The 17,018-nt window shown below is 38.7% G+C and overlaps 1 protein-coding gene, 1 long non-coding RNA gene and 1 pseudogene across 3 annotated transcripts in view; 2 read left to right on the top strand and 1 right to left on the bottom strand.

Annotated features, from left to right (window-relative positions):
• The window catches only part of LOC126583559 (2-methylene-furan-3-one reductase), a 31,691-nt gene extending 30,935 nt beyond the window's left edge, over nt 1–756 (top strand). For both annotated transcript variants that reach the window (XM_050247984.1, XM_050247982.1), the window contains 2 exons: nt 99–258; nt 349–756. In XM_050247984.1, coding sequence (XP_050103941.1) covers nt 99–258; nt 349–614 — 426 coding nt within the window. In that variant the 3' untranslated portion in view covers nt 615–756. The remainder of the gene's footprint in view (nt 1–98; nt 259–348) is intronic.
• LOC126583566 (uncharacterized) lies at nt 96–7,406 on the bottom strand. Its single transcript, XR_007609763.1, has 2 exons — nt 7,282–7,406; nt 96–221 (listed from the first exon to the last, which is right to left on the bottom strand). It is a non-coding gene; the product is annotated as an uncharacterized LOC126583566 (long non-coding RNA).
• LOC126583558 (2-methylene-furan-3-one reductase-like) lies at nt 5,891–7,814 on the top strand (annotated as a pseudogene).
• The last annotated feature ends 9,204 nt before the right edge of the window (nt 7,815–17,018 follow it).

Below are 17,018 nucleotides of genomic sequence, written 5' to 3'. Positions count from 1 at the left end.
AATGTTAATCAATTGCAAACATTTTCCATTAAGTTAGGCTCTAATTAAGTAAAGCTGATTGATTAATTCATGACATTCAATGTGTTTATGTGAGGCAGCTAGCAAGGCATGTGTTTGGTGCTTCAAAAGTAGCAGCTACAGCGAGCACGAAAAAACTCGATCTTTTGAGAAGCTTGGGTGCTGATTTGGCTATTGATTACACCAAGAAGAACTTCGAAGACCTGCCCGAGAAATTTGATGTGGTTTATGATGCAGTTGGTATAATTCTTGAATCATCATCGTTGTTTTTTTCTTATACAAATCAAGATGACTGATGTTGTTCTGTGTTTTTGAAATTAACAAAAACAGGGCAGAGTGACAGGGCATTGAAGGCGGTGAAGGAAGGCGGGAAGGTTGTGACAATCGTAGGTCCAGCAACGCCACCGGCAATCATATTTGGACTGACTTCAACCGGAACTGTATTAGAGAAACTGAAGCCTTACTTGGAGAGTGGGAAGGTGAAGCCGGTGCTTGATCCCACAGGCCCGTATCCATTTTCGAAGACTGTTGAAGCATTTGCCTATCTTGAAACCTCCAGAGCTACCGGAAAGGTGGTTGTGTATCCCATCCCATGAGATAATAGAGAGTACCAGTTCAGGCTTGCAATCTGTTCGTGTGTGATATATACTTGTAATCCTGCTGCCTGCTGTTTAAAAAGACTTGTAATAAGGGCGGCGCACTCTTATATCTACAAATATAGTGCTTCGAGTTTGGCTAGTTTTCACTGTGTTTTCTTCCTACTTGCTCATTGCTGTGTTTTTTTCGCTTTTAACACGGGCATTGGTTGGAGCGGATATTCCCTCTTATATAGCACTTCCATTTGAACTAGGTCAACTTCAAAAGTACAGGTGTTTTTTTCTTCGTCTAGTTTTTCTTGTTGTAGGTGTGATAAGTAACAAAGTAAACTTCAATTGCATGCCTTAGTCGGGAAAAATAAGAAACAGAACATGAGTTGAGTAACTTGTTCTCACACAGTGAACCTCAAGTGACAATGCCTGCACAACATTCTCCCTCCATCAACTATAAAAGTGCAATTGGGTTTATAATAAAAACTTTGATTCGTTTTTAATGAAAGCACTTTCATAAAAAATGCCTTAACTGCAGTAAAACCTCTCTAAAGTAAAACTCCATAAAGGAATAACCTCAAGTCACAAAAGATTCTGGTCCCAACTTAAAAGACCAGTTATGCATAGGAATAAACTCCACATTTTAATAAGTTATAATTGTTCTTAGTCTCATCTTAAGGAAATTAAAATATTTCTCTAAAGTTGTTTGAGTACAAAAATATGCAATACCATAAATAAAAGTTTAAGATGAACTAAAATATTTATCTAAAATTGTATGAGGCAATGCTTTAGTTTTTGGAGTTGGTGCTACGTCTTTGAACTTGCAAGTACATAATACTCTATCAACATGACACCTTCTTATTGAAGCCAAAATGTTTCTAATTTCTTAAGCATGTTTACAACTTCTTGGCATGAAACTTTTTTGTATTTCCATATTGCCCTTCTCAGAAATCCTATTTAGAAAATACAACATTAATGAAAGATAAATAAGTCAATTAATAATAGGGAACTGTTATTAGCACTAAAAAAAACTCATTATACACTCGTCATAAGTGTATTTTTCTTTCTAATTATAGAAAGTTTGGAGTGCCAAATGAGATTTTTGGAGTGCTAATAACAATTTCCTAATAATATTTTTTTTAACTATACCTCTAATAAGTCTATAAATAATATTTTTTAACTGCACCTCTACTAATTTGAACCACATTATTGCTAGCTTCATTGTGGGGTTTAGCCCATTTGAATTCCCTCACCCCTTTAGACCATCTCCAACCCTTGGGCATAAAACTTAAAAATTTAAGCCATAAAATTTTAAGCCATAAGCCAAAAACTGATTTTTTTTTTCCTCCAACCCTTGTGGCTTAAAATTTTAGTCTGTGATGATTAAATAATGATTTTAGCCTAACTTTTTGTTTTCGATAACTTTTCTTTTAAAAAAAAAATTATGTAGATTATCTTAATTTATTTTTATGAACATTTTAGTCTTTAAATATTTAATTTTCGATGATAAGTAATTAAAAATCATACAAATACATAGGTATTTAAAGTTTTAAGTTAAATTTGGTGTAGATAATTTTCTTAAATAATTTTAGACATTATTTAATTTTGGACCGTCAAATGTTTATTTTACTATTAGATTTGGTCTCATTTGATCATAGCCGTTAGATTATAAGTAAAAAACAAAAACAAAAAATGAAATATGACAGTTTGGTGGGTTCAAAATAATTTAAGACATACTTAAATTCTAGGGGAATGACACTCCCCGATCCCAATATTCCTGGAATAACAGGATAGGCACGTGCTGGCCGACACCCGAGGGTGACGAAAGCCATTAATTGATACAAAAGCTAAGAATAAGAAGTAAATAAGGGTTATGAATTTAAAATTCAAAGAATTAATAAATTAGAAACGTGTTCAGAGCATACAACTAACTAGAGTTCTAAAAGAATTAATATAAAATTTAATAAATAAAAGGATGTGAGTCCTACACCGAGAGGACTCGAATATGCCAATGCGAAAGCGTTGACGTCGGGAACCTATGCCTCGAATTCTAAATCCTGAAAGGGGCGCAAAACAAGGGTGAGTGGACCAAGTTTATATATAATGAAAACTACTAGCATAATAAGTGATAGGTTTTCTGAAACTCTAGCATGCCATAAAACATCTCAACAGGTATAACGCGGAAAAACATCATATAAATCATCGCGTGTATCATCTCGTAGATCGTCTCGTAAACATGGTGTGCTGCTAGTAAGATCATTGAATAAATATAACTCCCGGCCCTATGCCAGCACCGTGGTCTCTGCACCCGTAGCCAGAGATTACCAACTCTCGGCCCAATGCCTGCTCCGTGTCCCTCAGCCCGTAGCTAGGGATTATTTCTCCCGGCCTATCTGCCAACACCAGATCCTCACCCCAGGCGGCATAGTGTCCACTAGATATGCACAAATAATTACGCCTTTCATAAATAACCACTTCATAGTATAAAGTCATCCATCGTCTATACTATAAAGAGGGGTTTCTAAAACATGTTCTAGCATCCTATCGTCATCCATCAGATAGTCTACCAGTTCATGGTTTTTATAGAAAATACGATATATTAAAATATAGCTCAATATAGGCTAACAATTAATTCCTCATAAAAAACACAAGACGAAAATCAACATATTCAATAAAAATGCTTAACATAAAATCAAATCATAAACTCGTAAGGCATGCTATTCATTTATGCAATTGAACTATAAAATCATTTAATTTTAGAAGGGGTCTACTCACAGTACTTAGCCGCCAAAAACTGCGCCACTAGCGAAGACGAAAACGTCACAATAGTTGACCCTAAGCACATAAATAGCACAATTAGTCAAACTCTACTCAAACAATTTAATTTGGGAAAATGGACTTCAAAAACGGGTCCAGGACGTCGAAATTAGCCTAGGAAAGGTCCCAGACGAAACCCCGAAAAGTCAACTCTAAAAGTCAATGTTAATCGTTGACTGGTCAAAGTCAACGCTGACCGTTGACCAAGTCAACGGTCAAAGGTCAAACTGGGCTTGGATTTGGGTTGGGCCGATTGGGCCCTAAGGGTTTAGATTTAGATTTAAGGTTAATGAGTTTTAGGAAATTGGTTTTGGGAAAAGGGTTGTGGGTTGGATGGGTTTAGGGTTGTCTGAGCTTGGGCCCAGACCCACACATATACACACACGGCCCGAAGGCCTTATTGCAAAGAATGGTGGTTTGGGCTTGAGCCCAAACCCATATAACACACATACACACACACGCACACACACACACACACACACACACTCACACACACACACGACACACACACACATTAAACAAGCAGCCCAAGAACTCGCTGGAGTTCAATATGTGTGGGTTCCCTAGTTTTTGGAACTGATTGCAGAGAATAAACAGAGGTAAAACACCTTGGTTCCATATAGTGGCGGATCCAGGAAATAATATTAAAGGGGGTCAGTAAGAACAACGCGCGTAGTGCGCAATTTTTTTTATACCAAAAATAGTATGCATATCGTCATTTTATCGAGTCTTGGTAGGCCTGAAGTCATTTGAAAATGCATACTATAGATATGTTAATGTATGCAAGGGCATCACCCAAGGTATTCATGGACATTCATCGGGTTTTGGTAGGTCTAAAGTCGGTTGGAGGGCAAGTATGAAGCCAACTCTAATCTTCAAAAGGGCAACACTCAAGGTATCCATGGACATTCACCGAAATTCGGAGGGTCAGCACCTAAGGTATCTATAGACGTTCATTGAAGTTCGGGGGGTCAGCTGACCCCCTTACCCCTTAATGAATCCGCCAGTGGTTCCACATGACTTTGGACTAGAACTTCACTAAAAATTGAGGTAATTCATCAGAGCATCAACATAGATGAAAACGAGTCAAATCCTCTTCGGACTCGACAAGGCTTCGCCAAATTTTCTTGCTGGAGTTAGGGAAATGCACAAAGAGTTTCCTAGGGTTAAAACCTTCAAATCTCAACTCAAATCTAACATGCAAAGCATAATAACATTACCCTAGGTTTGCTGGATACTCAGATGAGCTTGCAGGACCCCAAATTCGACGATTCCACTGCCGGAATTCATGATGTTCACCATTCAGTTTCTTAGATGAGAAATTCCAAAGTTTGGGGTGGGTTTGATTTAGAACTCGTTAGAGTTCCACCGTAGAAGTTTGCCGAGAATTGGAAATTCGAAGAACACAAGCATGCATGGATAAAAAGTCCCAAACTTAACCCCAATTCATCATAAACCAGAAAGAGAAGTCCCGAGGCTTACCTTGATTTCTAAAAAATGGAGAATCTCGCAGGAGGGTGGCTTCTCCGCACCTCGCAGCGACAAGAGAGAGAGAGAGAGAGAGAGAGAGAGAGAGAGAGACGGCATGATGATGATGGTGGCTCCGTTGATGTCGGGGAGGGTGGTGTGGAGCTCTCGGGTGTGGGTCGAGGGGTGAGAGATCGGGGAATGAGGGAGAGAAAGAGAGACGAGAGTGGGTGCAGAGAGATTCGGGGAGAGAGAAGGGAAAAGAGAAGAGAAATGGAGGAGAGAGAGAGAGATGGGAAACCGGGGACAGATAACAGGGGGTGTGCCCTTTGGGCTCACCAATTCAGAACTAAAAACCATTTTTAACTAAAATGAGGGTGTGGTGTAACAGGGAATCTAGCCCAGATATATATTTTCTCACCATGACTTATTTAGCCTATGGTTGGAAATGGTTTGGGGGTTTTTAAAACTTATATTTTAAGCTTTACCCCATAGGTTAAAGATGGTCTTAATATAAGATAATATCATTTGTTAAAAAATAATAATAGTAACCTACCTAAAGTTATAAAAATAATAATAGTAACCTACGTAAAGTTATAAATTAGTATTTCTTACGTAAGCACTTACTTACAAAAGAGCCAAGTAACAGAAAGTGTTGGGTTTTTTCTTCTTATATTTCTTGTTGGAGGTGTCAACAAGAAAGAAGAAAACTCAAGGATAAGGATAAAAAAAGGAAGAAAACTTCTACGCTAGCAAGCATTACGATATCAGCGACGTTAGCATTACGATCCAGGGGTTTCTTGATGTCAGATTTGGCTAAAAGAAACAGAACACCAATTTTATAACATGTTGCCGCACACAATGAACCTCAAGCAACGATGTGTCTACATGCATAATTTGGCATGTTGTCCCACTGAACCTAACTAACAGTGCATCTTGATGCATCATTTGGAGTTTTTTCTTATATGGCCACGTAGGCAAACACCAAGGTTCCACATCCTTCTCCTTCACCTTTAAAACGACACGCTGTCGAGATATCAGACTGATCTGATCTGATCTGATCTCACTCATTTGCTCACAACAACAACAACAAACCCTTTCCCTTTCCCTTTGCAAATTCTTGTGGTTTTTGCAGTGCATCAATGGCGGCTGCTGTAGCTTCAAGTGATTCAGTTTCCATACCATCTGTAAACAAGGCGTGGGTGTACTCAGAGCACGGAAAGTCTGCAGATGTTTTGAAGTTCGATCCGAATGTTCCTGTTCCTGAAATAAAGGAAGACCAGGTGCTGATCAAGGTGGTTGCTGCATCTCTCAACCCAGTTGATTTCAAAAGGATGCTTGGCTACTTCAAGGACTCTGACTCTTCACCCCCTGTAGCCTCTCTCTCTCTCTTCATTTTTTTCACTGAAGTCAAATGCAAGATTAGTTTGTGAGTAGGGGGATTTAGAAAAGTTTTAGTCTTTACCAACTTATAATTTAGTTAAATCTATTTGAAGAATCAAAGCTGATCTAGTTGATCTTTTTGTTAGAATAAATTTTCTTTTTGTAAACGTGTATTGGCTAGAACAGTGTGCTCGTTTCTTTTTAAACAGACGAATATTAATATTACAGTTGGCCAAAATAATGTGCTCGTTCCTCTTTAGATGATGACACCCAAGTTTGAATCCCCACATGTAGATTAGTTTAAATTATCATCTTGTAAAATAAAATAAAAATTGAAAGGTTAAGAAATAACAAGAAACTTGCTTTGAAGAATCAAAGTTGATCTTCAAATTCTAGTGTAAACCCAATTAGCTTGTTTACTAAAATATTAATTTTATTAAATTAACTTGTTTGCAGACGGTTCCAGGGTATGATGTTGCTGGTGCGGTGGTGAAAGTAGGAAGCCGGGTGACAAAGTTTAAGGTGGGGGATGAAGTATATGGGGATCTCAACGAGAAGTCTCTCGATAAGCCGAAAAAGATCGGATCATTGGCCGAGTACACTGCTGCAGAAGAAAGAGTGTTAGCTCTCAAGCCAAAAAATCTGAGTTTTGTTGAAGCTGCTAGCCTTCCCCTGGCCATTGAGACTGCCTATGAAGGGCTCGAACGAGTTGAATTCTCTGCCGGTAAATCCATCCTTGTTTTGGGAGGCGCTGGGGGAGTCGGAACACATGTTATTCAGGTACAATGTTAATCAAGTGCAAACATTTTCCATTAAGTTAGGCTCTAATTAAGTAAAGCTGATTGATTAATTATTCTTGACACTCAATGTGTTTATGTGAGGCAGCTAGCAAAGCATGTGTTTAGTGCTTCAAAAGTAGCAGCTACAGCGAGCACGAAAAAACTCGATCTTTTGAGAAAGCTTGGGTGCTGATTTGGCTATTGATTACACCAAGGAGAACTTCGAAGACCTGCCTGAGAAATTCGATGTGGTTTATGATGCAGTTGGTATAATTCTTGAATTTTCATCGTTGTTTTTTTCTTAAACAAATCAAGCACAATGACTGATGTTGTTTTGTGTTGTTGAAATTAACAAAAACAGGGCAGAGTGACAGGGCATTGAAGGCGGTGAAGGAAGGCGGGAAGGTTGTGACAATCATAGGTCCAGTAACGCCACCGGCAATCATATTTGTGCTTACTTCAACCGGAGCTGTATTAGAGAAACTGAAGCCTTACTTGGAGAGTGGGAAGGTGAAGCCGGTGCTTGATCCCACCGGCCCGTATCCATTTTCGAAGACTGTTGAAGCATTTGCCTATCTTGAAACCTCCAGAGCTACCGGAAAGGTGGTTGTGTATCCCATCCCATGAGATAATAGAGTATACTAGTTCAGGCTTGCAGTCTGTTCGTGTGTGATATACTTGTATCCTGCTGCCCGCTTGTTTGAAAGTCTTGTAATAAGGGCGCAATGTTATGTGTATTTATATAGTGCTTCTAGTTTGGCTAGTTTGCAGTGTGTTTTCTTCCTACTTGCTCATTGCTGTGTTTTTTAGCTTTAACACGGGCATTGGTTAGAGCGGATGTACTCCCTCTTACAGTTCCTCCAAATCCTATGATATATTGCAAATCTTTATATTTATTTGTTATTTTTTAACTAACGATATGAAACTTACAAAGTTACTTTTAAGGATACTTACAAAGATATTTTTAAAGGGCCAAAAATATTTGATGGAAGAACGGGAGATCCTTTTGAACAACTAGTCATAATAGGGGTTAGGATTGTTCTCTAGAGACCATAGTGGGAATTTCTTAACAACACTTCGGTTTGCCAGTTTGGGCTCAACTGACACACCCCAATCCTAGAATCAAGGCGTGCTGGCCACCACGTGAGTGTGACGTAACCAAAAGTGCGACGCGGAAGCAAAAGATAAGAGAAATACGAATAAACAAAAACCAAATACTAGCAATAATAACCAAGTAACGTGCTAGAGTAAGTTTAAGTGTGAAACACACAAATTCAGAGCATAAGAACTAGGTGCAGTCAAGTAGGACCATAACTAGATTACAACACCCGCAGGTGAGTCCTACATTTATGTAGTCTGTCAGTACGCCGTGGGGATCCTCGTGGGCCACCAATGCTGCTAACTAGAACCTAGAGGGGCGCAAAACAAAATTGAATGGGTCAGTAAAACCAAATTTTTTCGAAAACATTTCATCAAAAGCAATTCTAACCTCTCGTTGTAAAACATGTATACTTTCCCAGAAATTAACATAATATGCATATAACTCTTCATATAACTCAAATCACGAATCTTTATCAATTCCAGAAAATATGCCATGCCATAAATGTCAATAACAGATTGTGAATGCATCAATATAACAGGTGACATAATGAATTAACCGGAGACCCTGCAATTGATCCTGTACGGTTAATTCCATAGCTCAATATCCAAACCAACCGGAGTCACCACGGTGACCTGTACGACACTACTCTGCACATAAGTCGGAACTACCTGAAGTAGTCTGTACAACAAGAATGGTGTAATAATACGCTTTAGTGCTTCTCTCATCAATCATCTGTGCACATAATCTAAGGTCACCTACCAGTCGGAACCACCTCTAGTGATCTGTACGACTAGTATGTCGGAACTCTCTCATGGTTTGTACGACATGCACCTACTTGGATCCAAGGTGAGCGTGCGGTGCGGTGAATACTATAAGCACTAACACCAGGGGTGCAGGTTATGAGCTCTCAACATAATTCACATCATAAATGATTCACATAGATAACATAAAACTCACCTGATACTCACATGTGCGTCCACAACACCAATTCATATATATATATATATGCATCAATTACTAATTCATATAATTCATAATATGCATGCATGGCATTTGAAAACATACTTTCATTTAAATTCAATTTCTGGGAAAATCAATAGTATATAGGTAATAACAGAAAATAACTGCCCACTCACTGATAAGTCGAAGGGTCGTAACCCCTGTGACATCCCTGGATGCGCTCGTCCTCGGGATAGGTATCACCTATATGCGAAACAACTAAAATAACGTTATTTAAAGCACATAACAGACAATTCGAAATAACTTCTCATACGGTGCTCAATTTGGGTATATGAATATACCACAGTGACCTACTCGACGTCATGGACGTCGACATATTTTCAGAAAATTTTTCCGAGGCCGCACGCGCCAGGATGGGCACGGGTCCACGTGCCCCCATGCGTATCACCCCTAACCTCTAGTCGCCGGTCGTCGAAAAACTGGAGATTTTTCAATCTCCTTGTTCTCCGTCATTTCTCAACCATTTTCACGCATTTTATATCAAAATGAAGCCCTAAGCATGTAGATTCACGTTACACTACTTTAAGGCTCTAAAAACTACGAAATCTCACCGGAGAAATTCCAAGAAAACCGGCCAACTTCGAACTCAACGATCCCGACGTCTAAAACCTTTAAACTAAGCACTCCGAGCTTCCTTAGGACCTCACTAAGCTCACTATAAGCTTAGAATTCCCTGAAAATCAACACATCACGAATGCATGAACAGTACTCAAATTGGACCTCGGGTTTTCAACGTGATTTCTAAGGTTTCCCATTCTAAAACTAGTACCAAACGACTCAGGAGGTCGAAAGGATGAAGAACCTTACCTTTTCGGCGTCGATCCGCGATGTTTAGAGGGAATTTGGTCTCGTCCGTACGTTTTCGAGAGGGAGAGAGTGAACTGAGAAGAGAAGAGAGAGAGAGAGAGCACGGGAAGGAGAGAGAGAGAGGTTTGACCCGTGTGTATGTGTGTGTGGTCCATCCCAAAACCATCACCATCCATTTTTCTTAACTCCCTAACCACAAAAATACATATAACCTTTAATCCAATTAAATTTTTCCAAAACTTAGGAAATATGCATAATCAATAACATGTCACACACATACCTTAGTAACCGTTAAGGGTAATTTTGTCATTTCACAACCTCGATATATAGAATCTCGGGACGGGCTGTGACATCAACTACTCGCTTTCCAATAACCATCTTTATTTTTTATTTTTGGCTGTTCCTGAAATTAAGGAGAATGAGGTGCTGATCAAGGTGGTTGCTACTATTAAGGGTTTCACACCAATAGTTAGATGGTTAGTTAAAAAGATTGTACAAGTCAACAATCTAGTAAGTTTGTTAGTATTTGGTTAGAGTTGGTAGGCTATTCTCTTATAAAAACATAGTTGTGTAATCTTTATTTTTAGTTAATACAAGCCTCATATTTCTCTTTCTAAACTTTATCTCTCTCTCTCTAAGATCTCTGTGTTCATCCTTCTATTCATCGATTTTTCTTGATTTTCTCTTTAATTCCCAAACATTTCAATGTAGTTAACAGCTACATCCTCCTCCTTCGCCAGTAAAACCCACATCCTTCTCCTTCACCATTAAAATGACACGGTGCCAAGATCTCAGACTGATCGTATCTCACTCATTTGCTCACAACAACAACAACAAACCATTTCCCTTTCCCTTTGCAAGTTCTTGTGGTTTTGCAGTGCATCAATGGTGGCTGTAGCTTCAAGTGATACAGTTTCCGTACCATCTGTAAACAAGGCGTGGGTGTACTCAGAGTACGGGAAGCTTGCAGATGTTTTGAACTTCGATCCGGATGTTCTTGTTCCCGAAACAAATGAAGACCTGTTCGTGGCTAGAATTTTTGTTGGGGGTGTTTCTTAGACGACGAGCACACAGCTCCCCGAGAGGTTAGCGCCGGTCGATACTTTCTGTCGGGCTTCTGCTTCACTGGCAGGCTTGTCGGGCAAGGCTGAAAAAGAAAGACAAAGTTAACTTTGAAATGTGCCTTTGTGGGGCCTTAGGTATAGGCCTTGAGGCACACAATCAAGATTAACTTTTAAGTGCTCAGGCGTGCCACTGCCATCTTCAGCATGGCAGATGTAAAACAGATGTTGAGTTTTAGTTATATATATACCCGATAGGCTGTTTTAGTTATGAAATGTGCCTTTGTGGGGCCTTAGGTGTAGGCCTTGAGGCTTCCAATCATGAACTAACCTAGTACTCAAATATATAATGTTTGTTTCATTGATTACAGAAGTATTATGACTATTATACTTCTGATTACTTGCCCCCGAAAAGCAGAAAGAATCCAAATAGGTGCCTTTGTAGGGCCTTAGGTGTAGGCCTTGAGGCTTCCCATCAGAATTCATTCTATGCTCAAACGTTCTACGATAATCATAATATAATAGAAATAATACTAAGGGATAGGTCGATTACTTGCGCCCTAAGTAACTTCGGACTTCTTGTTTATCAAAGACTGTCGTGGATGGGTTAAGTCCACATAAGGTTCTTTTTTATGCCTTGAGACCAAGGACTTTTAAATGATCAATCTTACATGCCCGAGGGCTTAGAACTTAGATCTAATTTAATCTGTGAAGACATATTTAAATCGGATTCAAGAAATGATGAGCCTTTTTAATCATCAACTTGCCAGAAATAACTTGGATACAACTGGAAGTATACAACATATTGCTAGACTAATGAATGAAAAGACAAAAACATAGAGGGTCGGGCAAGGCTGATCGTCTTGCAACTTCCTATCTTTGTGGTTTATCAAGGGGTTTGAGAGCTTAGAAAGAGGGGTAAGGAGATGGGTTTACAAAAGGAAATCGATACTACAACAAGTTCTAGACAAGGTAGCAGAGCTATTACAAAGGCTTTGGTTGAGGGTTAATCCCAAAATGGATGAAGACTTGGGCTGACTACAGCTTCGTTGAAGGCAAATCTGGTTTGAGCAGAGTTTGTGCTTGTATTTGTTTGTTTGATTGAGTGTCCTTATCTTTGATTTCTCTTTCTTCTTTTATAGACACTTCGGCTTGGTCTCCTGAAGCAGTAATCTTGCCCGAATGCAACTTGAAGGGCAATGACTCATCAGCTTTTTACTTGTACCGCCACTGTAAATTGTTTTTGGGCTGATTAGCTGGCTGGTCTATACCACTTGACCTCTAAGTAGGTGAGCAAGTGGTTCAAATGGTCTGCACCTAGTCAGAAAATGGCCTCTCCTGCTTTCTGGGCTTTGGCTGGGCTTCGGGCTTTTCTCCTTCTAGACCTCTTTCTTTTGGGCCAACTCCTTCTTGAGCCCAAAGTTCAAGTTTTAACCCAAACAAGACCAGGTGCTGATCAAGGTGGTTGTTGCATCTCTCAACTCAGTTGATTTGAAAATGATACTTGGCTACTTGAAGGACTCTGACTCTCCACCCCTTATGAGCCTCTCTCTCTTCATATCTTTTTCACTAATGCATGATTAGCTTGTGATTTGGGGGATTTAGAAAAGTTTTAATCTTTACCAACTTATAATTTAGTTTAATCTATTTGAAGAATCAAAATTGATCTAGTTGATTTTTTTTGTTCGAATATATTTTCTATTTTGTAGACACCCAACACTTGTGTTAGAGTTGTGTACTCTAATTTTTCCTCAACAATTGGTATCAGAGCGGTACGATCAAAGGACCATCTCTATTGAAGCTTTAGAGAATCGTGAGAAGTTTAGTACTTTACAAGATTATTAGTTAATCTTGTTCGGCTTATCGAAGTTTTGTCGACACGATGGGAGATCTTCAAGTTGTTGGAGGAATCAAAAAGCTTAATAAAAAAAAATTACAACATATGGGTGACATGTATAGAGTCTTACCTACAAGGCCAAGATCTTTGGGATGTCACCGGCGATAATGAGATCACACAGTCGGAAGAAGACTCTAGCGGCACTTTGTCGAAATGGAAGATCAAGCCAGGTAATGCAATGTTCACCTTAAAAACGACAATTGAATAGGACATGTTGGAGCACATACGGAAAGGCCAAGACACCGAAAGAAGGGTGGGACACCTTCACCACACTCTTTTCAAAGAGGAATGATACAAGACTGCAGATTCTTGAGAACGAGTTGTTATCGGTGGCCCAACGAGACATGACGATTGCCGAATATTTCCACAAGGTAAAGTCTATTTGCCGTGAAATTTCTGAGTTAGATCCTAATGCTGCCATTGTAGAATTCAGGATAAAAAGAATAATTATCCATGGATTGAGACCCGAATATCGAGGCTTCGTTGCCGCTGTACAAGGATGGCCTACCCAACCATCACTTGTTGAGTTTGAGAATTTGCTTGCCAATCAAGAAGCTTTGGCAAAGCAAATGGGAGAGGTCTTGTTAAAAGGTGAGGAGGAAACGCTCTACACCAAAAGTAAAGGTAGCTTTAAGCAGCGTGATGATGGAGAATCTAAAACAAATGGTGACAAGGCGAAAGGTCATCAAGGAAAAGGGTGTTCTCGGCCAGGGGTAGCTCCGAAATATCACGGCAACCGTGGTCAGTCCCAAAATAATAAAAGGTTTGAGGGCAAATGTTACAATTATGGAAAGAAGGGCCATATAGCGAAGGATTCCTGGTTCAAAAAGCCCACAGAAAGTAATGTCGCCAGCTCAAAGGAGGAAAATGAAGATGATTGGGACACCGTAGCGTATCTAGCTATGAAGGAAGAATGGGACACAGAAGCATCATCTTGTTGGTGCTCAGAAAATGAAGCATTTTCCGACTCGAAAGAGATTGAAGATATGTTGCAGGAGAAAATGGGAGACCAAGCTACCCAAGTCCAATTGAGTCCAAATGAGCCTGAAGATTTGCTTGCTAGAGACGATGTCGAGCAAGAAGTGCCTAAGGGTCATTGGCAAACTAGTGTGTATCAACCACCAAGAGAAGTTAGACCTAGTGAAGTGGAAGTATCAACTCCACAATCAGAACTAAGGAGGTCAATGAGAATACTGAAGCCAAATCCCATATACGCCAACACAACCATAGTAGAAGAAGCAGTTGAAGCAATGCGTAAAGAAGCATTACAGAATTCTGAATGGCATAAAGCTAGGAGAAAATGACGCCGAATTTGGACTCATCTAATTATTACATGGTGCATTCATCGTATTTAATTCAAAGATGGTTCATGTTCTCATTTAAGTTCATGATTAGTCTTACATTAAGTTCATGCTTAGTAACCTATTCATGGAAGGTCGAAGGTTGTTCCATGCCTAGACTATTAAAAATCCCTACTCATGTATGGAAATAAATCATTCAGAAATTAAGAATTACTTTTAAACTTGGTTTAGTGAAGAGTGTTTTTCTTCCTATCCTTAACCTTTTAAACTTGGTTTAGTGAAGAGTGTTTTTCTTCCTATCCTTAAACTCTTATCTCTTTGGTGGATTCCTTAGAGTGGTGAGTTGTTTATCTTTGAGTGTTCACTTGTGGTTTCTCTTTGATCTCCATTATCCGGTGTCAGAAAAGGTCGATGCGTTAAAGAAATATCAAACTTGGGATTAAGTGTCAAGGCCAAGAGAAGTAAAACCCATCTCATGTAAATGGGTGTTCAAGATAAAGTGTCGACTTAGCGAGAAGAAAAGAATGAGCTGGTGTTGAGGGGGAGTGTTAAAGATCAACACCAGCCCATTAAGCTTAGTCGGTATAAGGGAACTAGATTGTTCTAGTTCAAACATGCATTGAATTGTTCTAGAAGATTCTAGCATGCAAAGTAGGGTGGCTAGTCTAGAATTATCTAAGTTAGAGATTTGTAGAATATATTAGAAGCTAGAAACTAGTTCTAGTTTGTAGAAAGAACTAGAAGGTAGCCAAGAAGCAAGAGTAGTCTTGTGAAGAGTGTGAGTGGTCTAGAGTGTGTCTCTTGAGTGAGTAAGTGTCGTAGCTTCTAAAGTGTGTCCTTGAGAGTGTGTTGTAATATTTTGTGTGTGTAATATAAGTAATTTGTTTACATGTGTTGTCCCCAACAAACTTCGTAGACCTGCCCGAGGAATTCGATGTGGTTTATGGCGCAGTTGGGATGATTCTTGAATCTTCATTGTTGGTTCTTTCTTACATAAATTAAGCTTAAACAATTCAATGCATGATGCTATCCAACCAAATAAAATACATCAAGGTTACAACATTTTTTATTTATTTATCAGGAATTAATCAAACACGAGGACTGATGTTGTTTTGTGTTTCTGAAATTAACAAAAATAGGGGAGACTGACAGGGCAGTGAAGATGGTGAAGGCAGGCGGGAAGGTACTGACAATTGTACGTCCAGTAGCGCCACCGGCATTCCTATTTATGCTGACTTCAACCGGAACTGTATTAGAGAAACTGAAGCCTTACTTGGAGAGTGGGAAGGTGAGGCCGGTGCTTGATCCCACCGGGCCGTATCCATTTTCGAAGAATGTTGAAGCATTTGCCTATCTTGAAACCTCCAGAGCTACCGGAAAGGTGGTTGTGTATCCCATTCCATGAAATCATAGAGAGTACTAGTTCAGCCATGCAATCTGTTTGTGTGTGATATATACTTGTATCCTGCTGCCTGCTGTTTAAAAAGACTTGTAATAAGGGCGGCGCAATCTTATATATACAAATATAGTGCTTCGAGTTTGGCTAGTTTTCACTGTGTTTTCTTCCTACTTGCTCATTGTTGTGTTTTTTTGCTTTAACACAGGCATTGGTTAGAGCAGATATATTTGCTCTTATTTAGCACTTCCATTTAAACTAGGTCAACTACAAAAGTACAGGTGTTTTTTTCTTCGTCTTGTTTTTCTTGTTGTAGGTGTGATAAGTAAGAAAGTAAACTTCAATTGCATGCCTTAGTCGTGAAAAATAAGAAACAGAACTTGAGTTGCGTAACTTGTTCTCACACAGTGAACCTCAAGTGACAATGCCTGCACAACATTCTCCCTTCATCAACTAAAAAAGTGCAATTGGGTTTATAATAAAAACTTTGATTTGTTTTTAATGAAAGCGCTTTCATAAAAAACGCCTTAACTACAGTAAAACCTTTCTAAAGTAATACTCCATAAAGGAATAACCTCAAGTCACAAAAGATTATGGTCCCAACTTAAAAGACTAGTTATGCATAGGAATAAACTCTACATTTTAATAAGTTATAATTTTTCTTAGTCTCATCTTAAGGAAACTAAAATATTTCTCTAAAGTTGTTCGAGTACAAAAATATGCAATACCATAAATAAAAGTTTAAGATGAACTAAAATATTTATCTAAAATTGTCTGAGGCAATGCTTTAGTTTTTGGAGTTGTTGCTACGACTTTGAACTTGCAAGTACATAATACTCTATCAACATGACACCTTCTTATTGAAGCCAAAATGTTTCTAATTTCTTAAGCATGTTTACAACTTCTTGGCATGAAACTTTTTTTGTATTTTCATATTGTCCTTTTCAGAAATCCTATTTAGAAAATACAGCATTAATTAAAGATAAATAAGTCAATTAATAATAGGGAACTGTTATTAGCATTCCAAAAATCTCATTATACACTCATTATAAGTGTATTTTTCTTTCTAATTATAGAAAGTTTGGAGTGCCAAATGAGATTTTTGGAGTGCTAATAACAATTCCCTAATAATATTTTTTAACTATACCTCTAATAAGTCTATAAATAATATTTTTTAACTGCACCTTTACTAATTTGAACCACATTATTGCTAGCTCATTGTGGGGCTTAGCCCACTTCCCTCACCCCTTTAGACCATCTCCAACCCTTGGGCATAAAACTTAAAATTTTAAGCCATAAGCCAAAAACTGCTTTTTTCCTCCAACCCTTGTGGCTTAAAATTTTAGCCCGTGATGATTAAATAATGATTTTAGCCTAACCTTT

Source organism: Malus sylvestris, chromosome 9, assembly GCF_916048215.2.
Source record: "Malus sylvestris chromosome 9, drMalSylv7.2, whole genome shotgun sequence".
NCBI classification, from domain to species: domain Eukaryota; kingdom Viridiplantae; phylum Streptophyta; class Magnoliopsida; order Rosales; family Rosaceae; genus Malus; species Malus sylvestris.
This window is presented reverse-complemented; position numbering and strand designations above follow the sequence as displayed.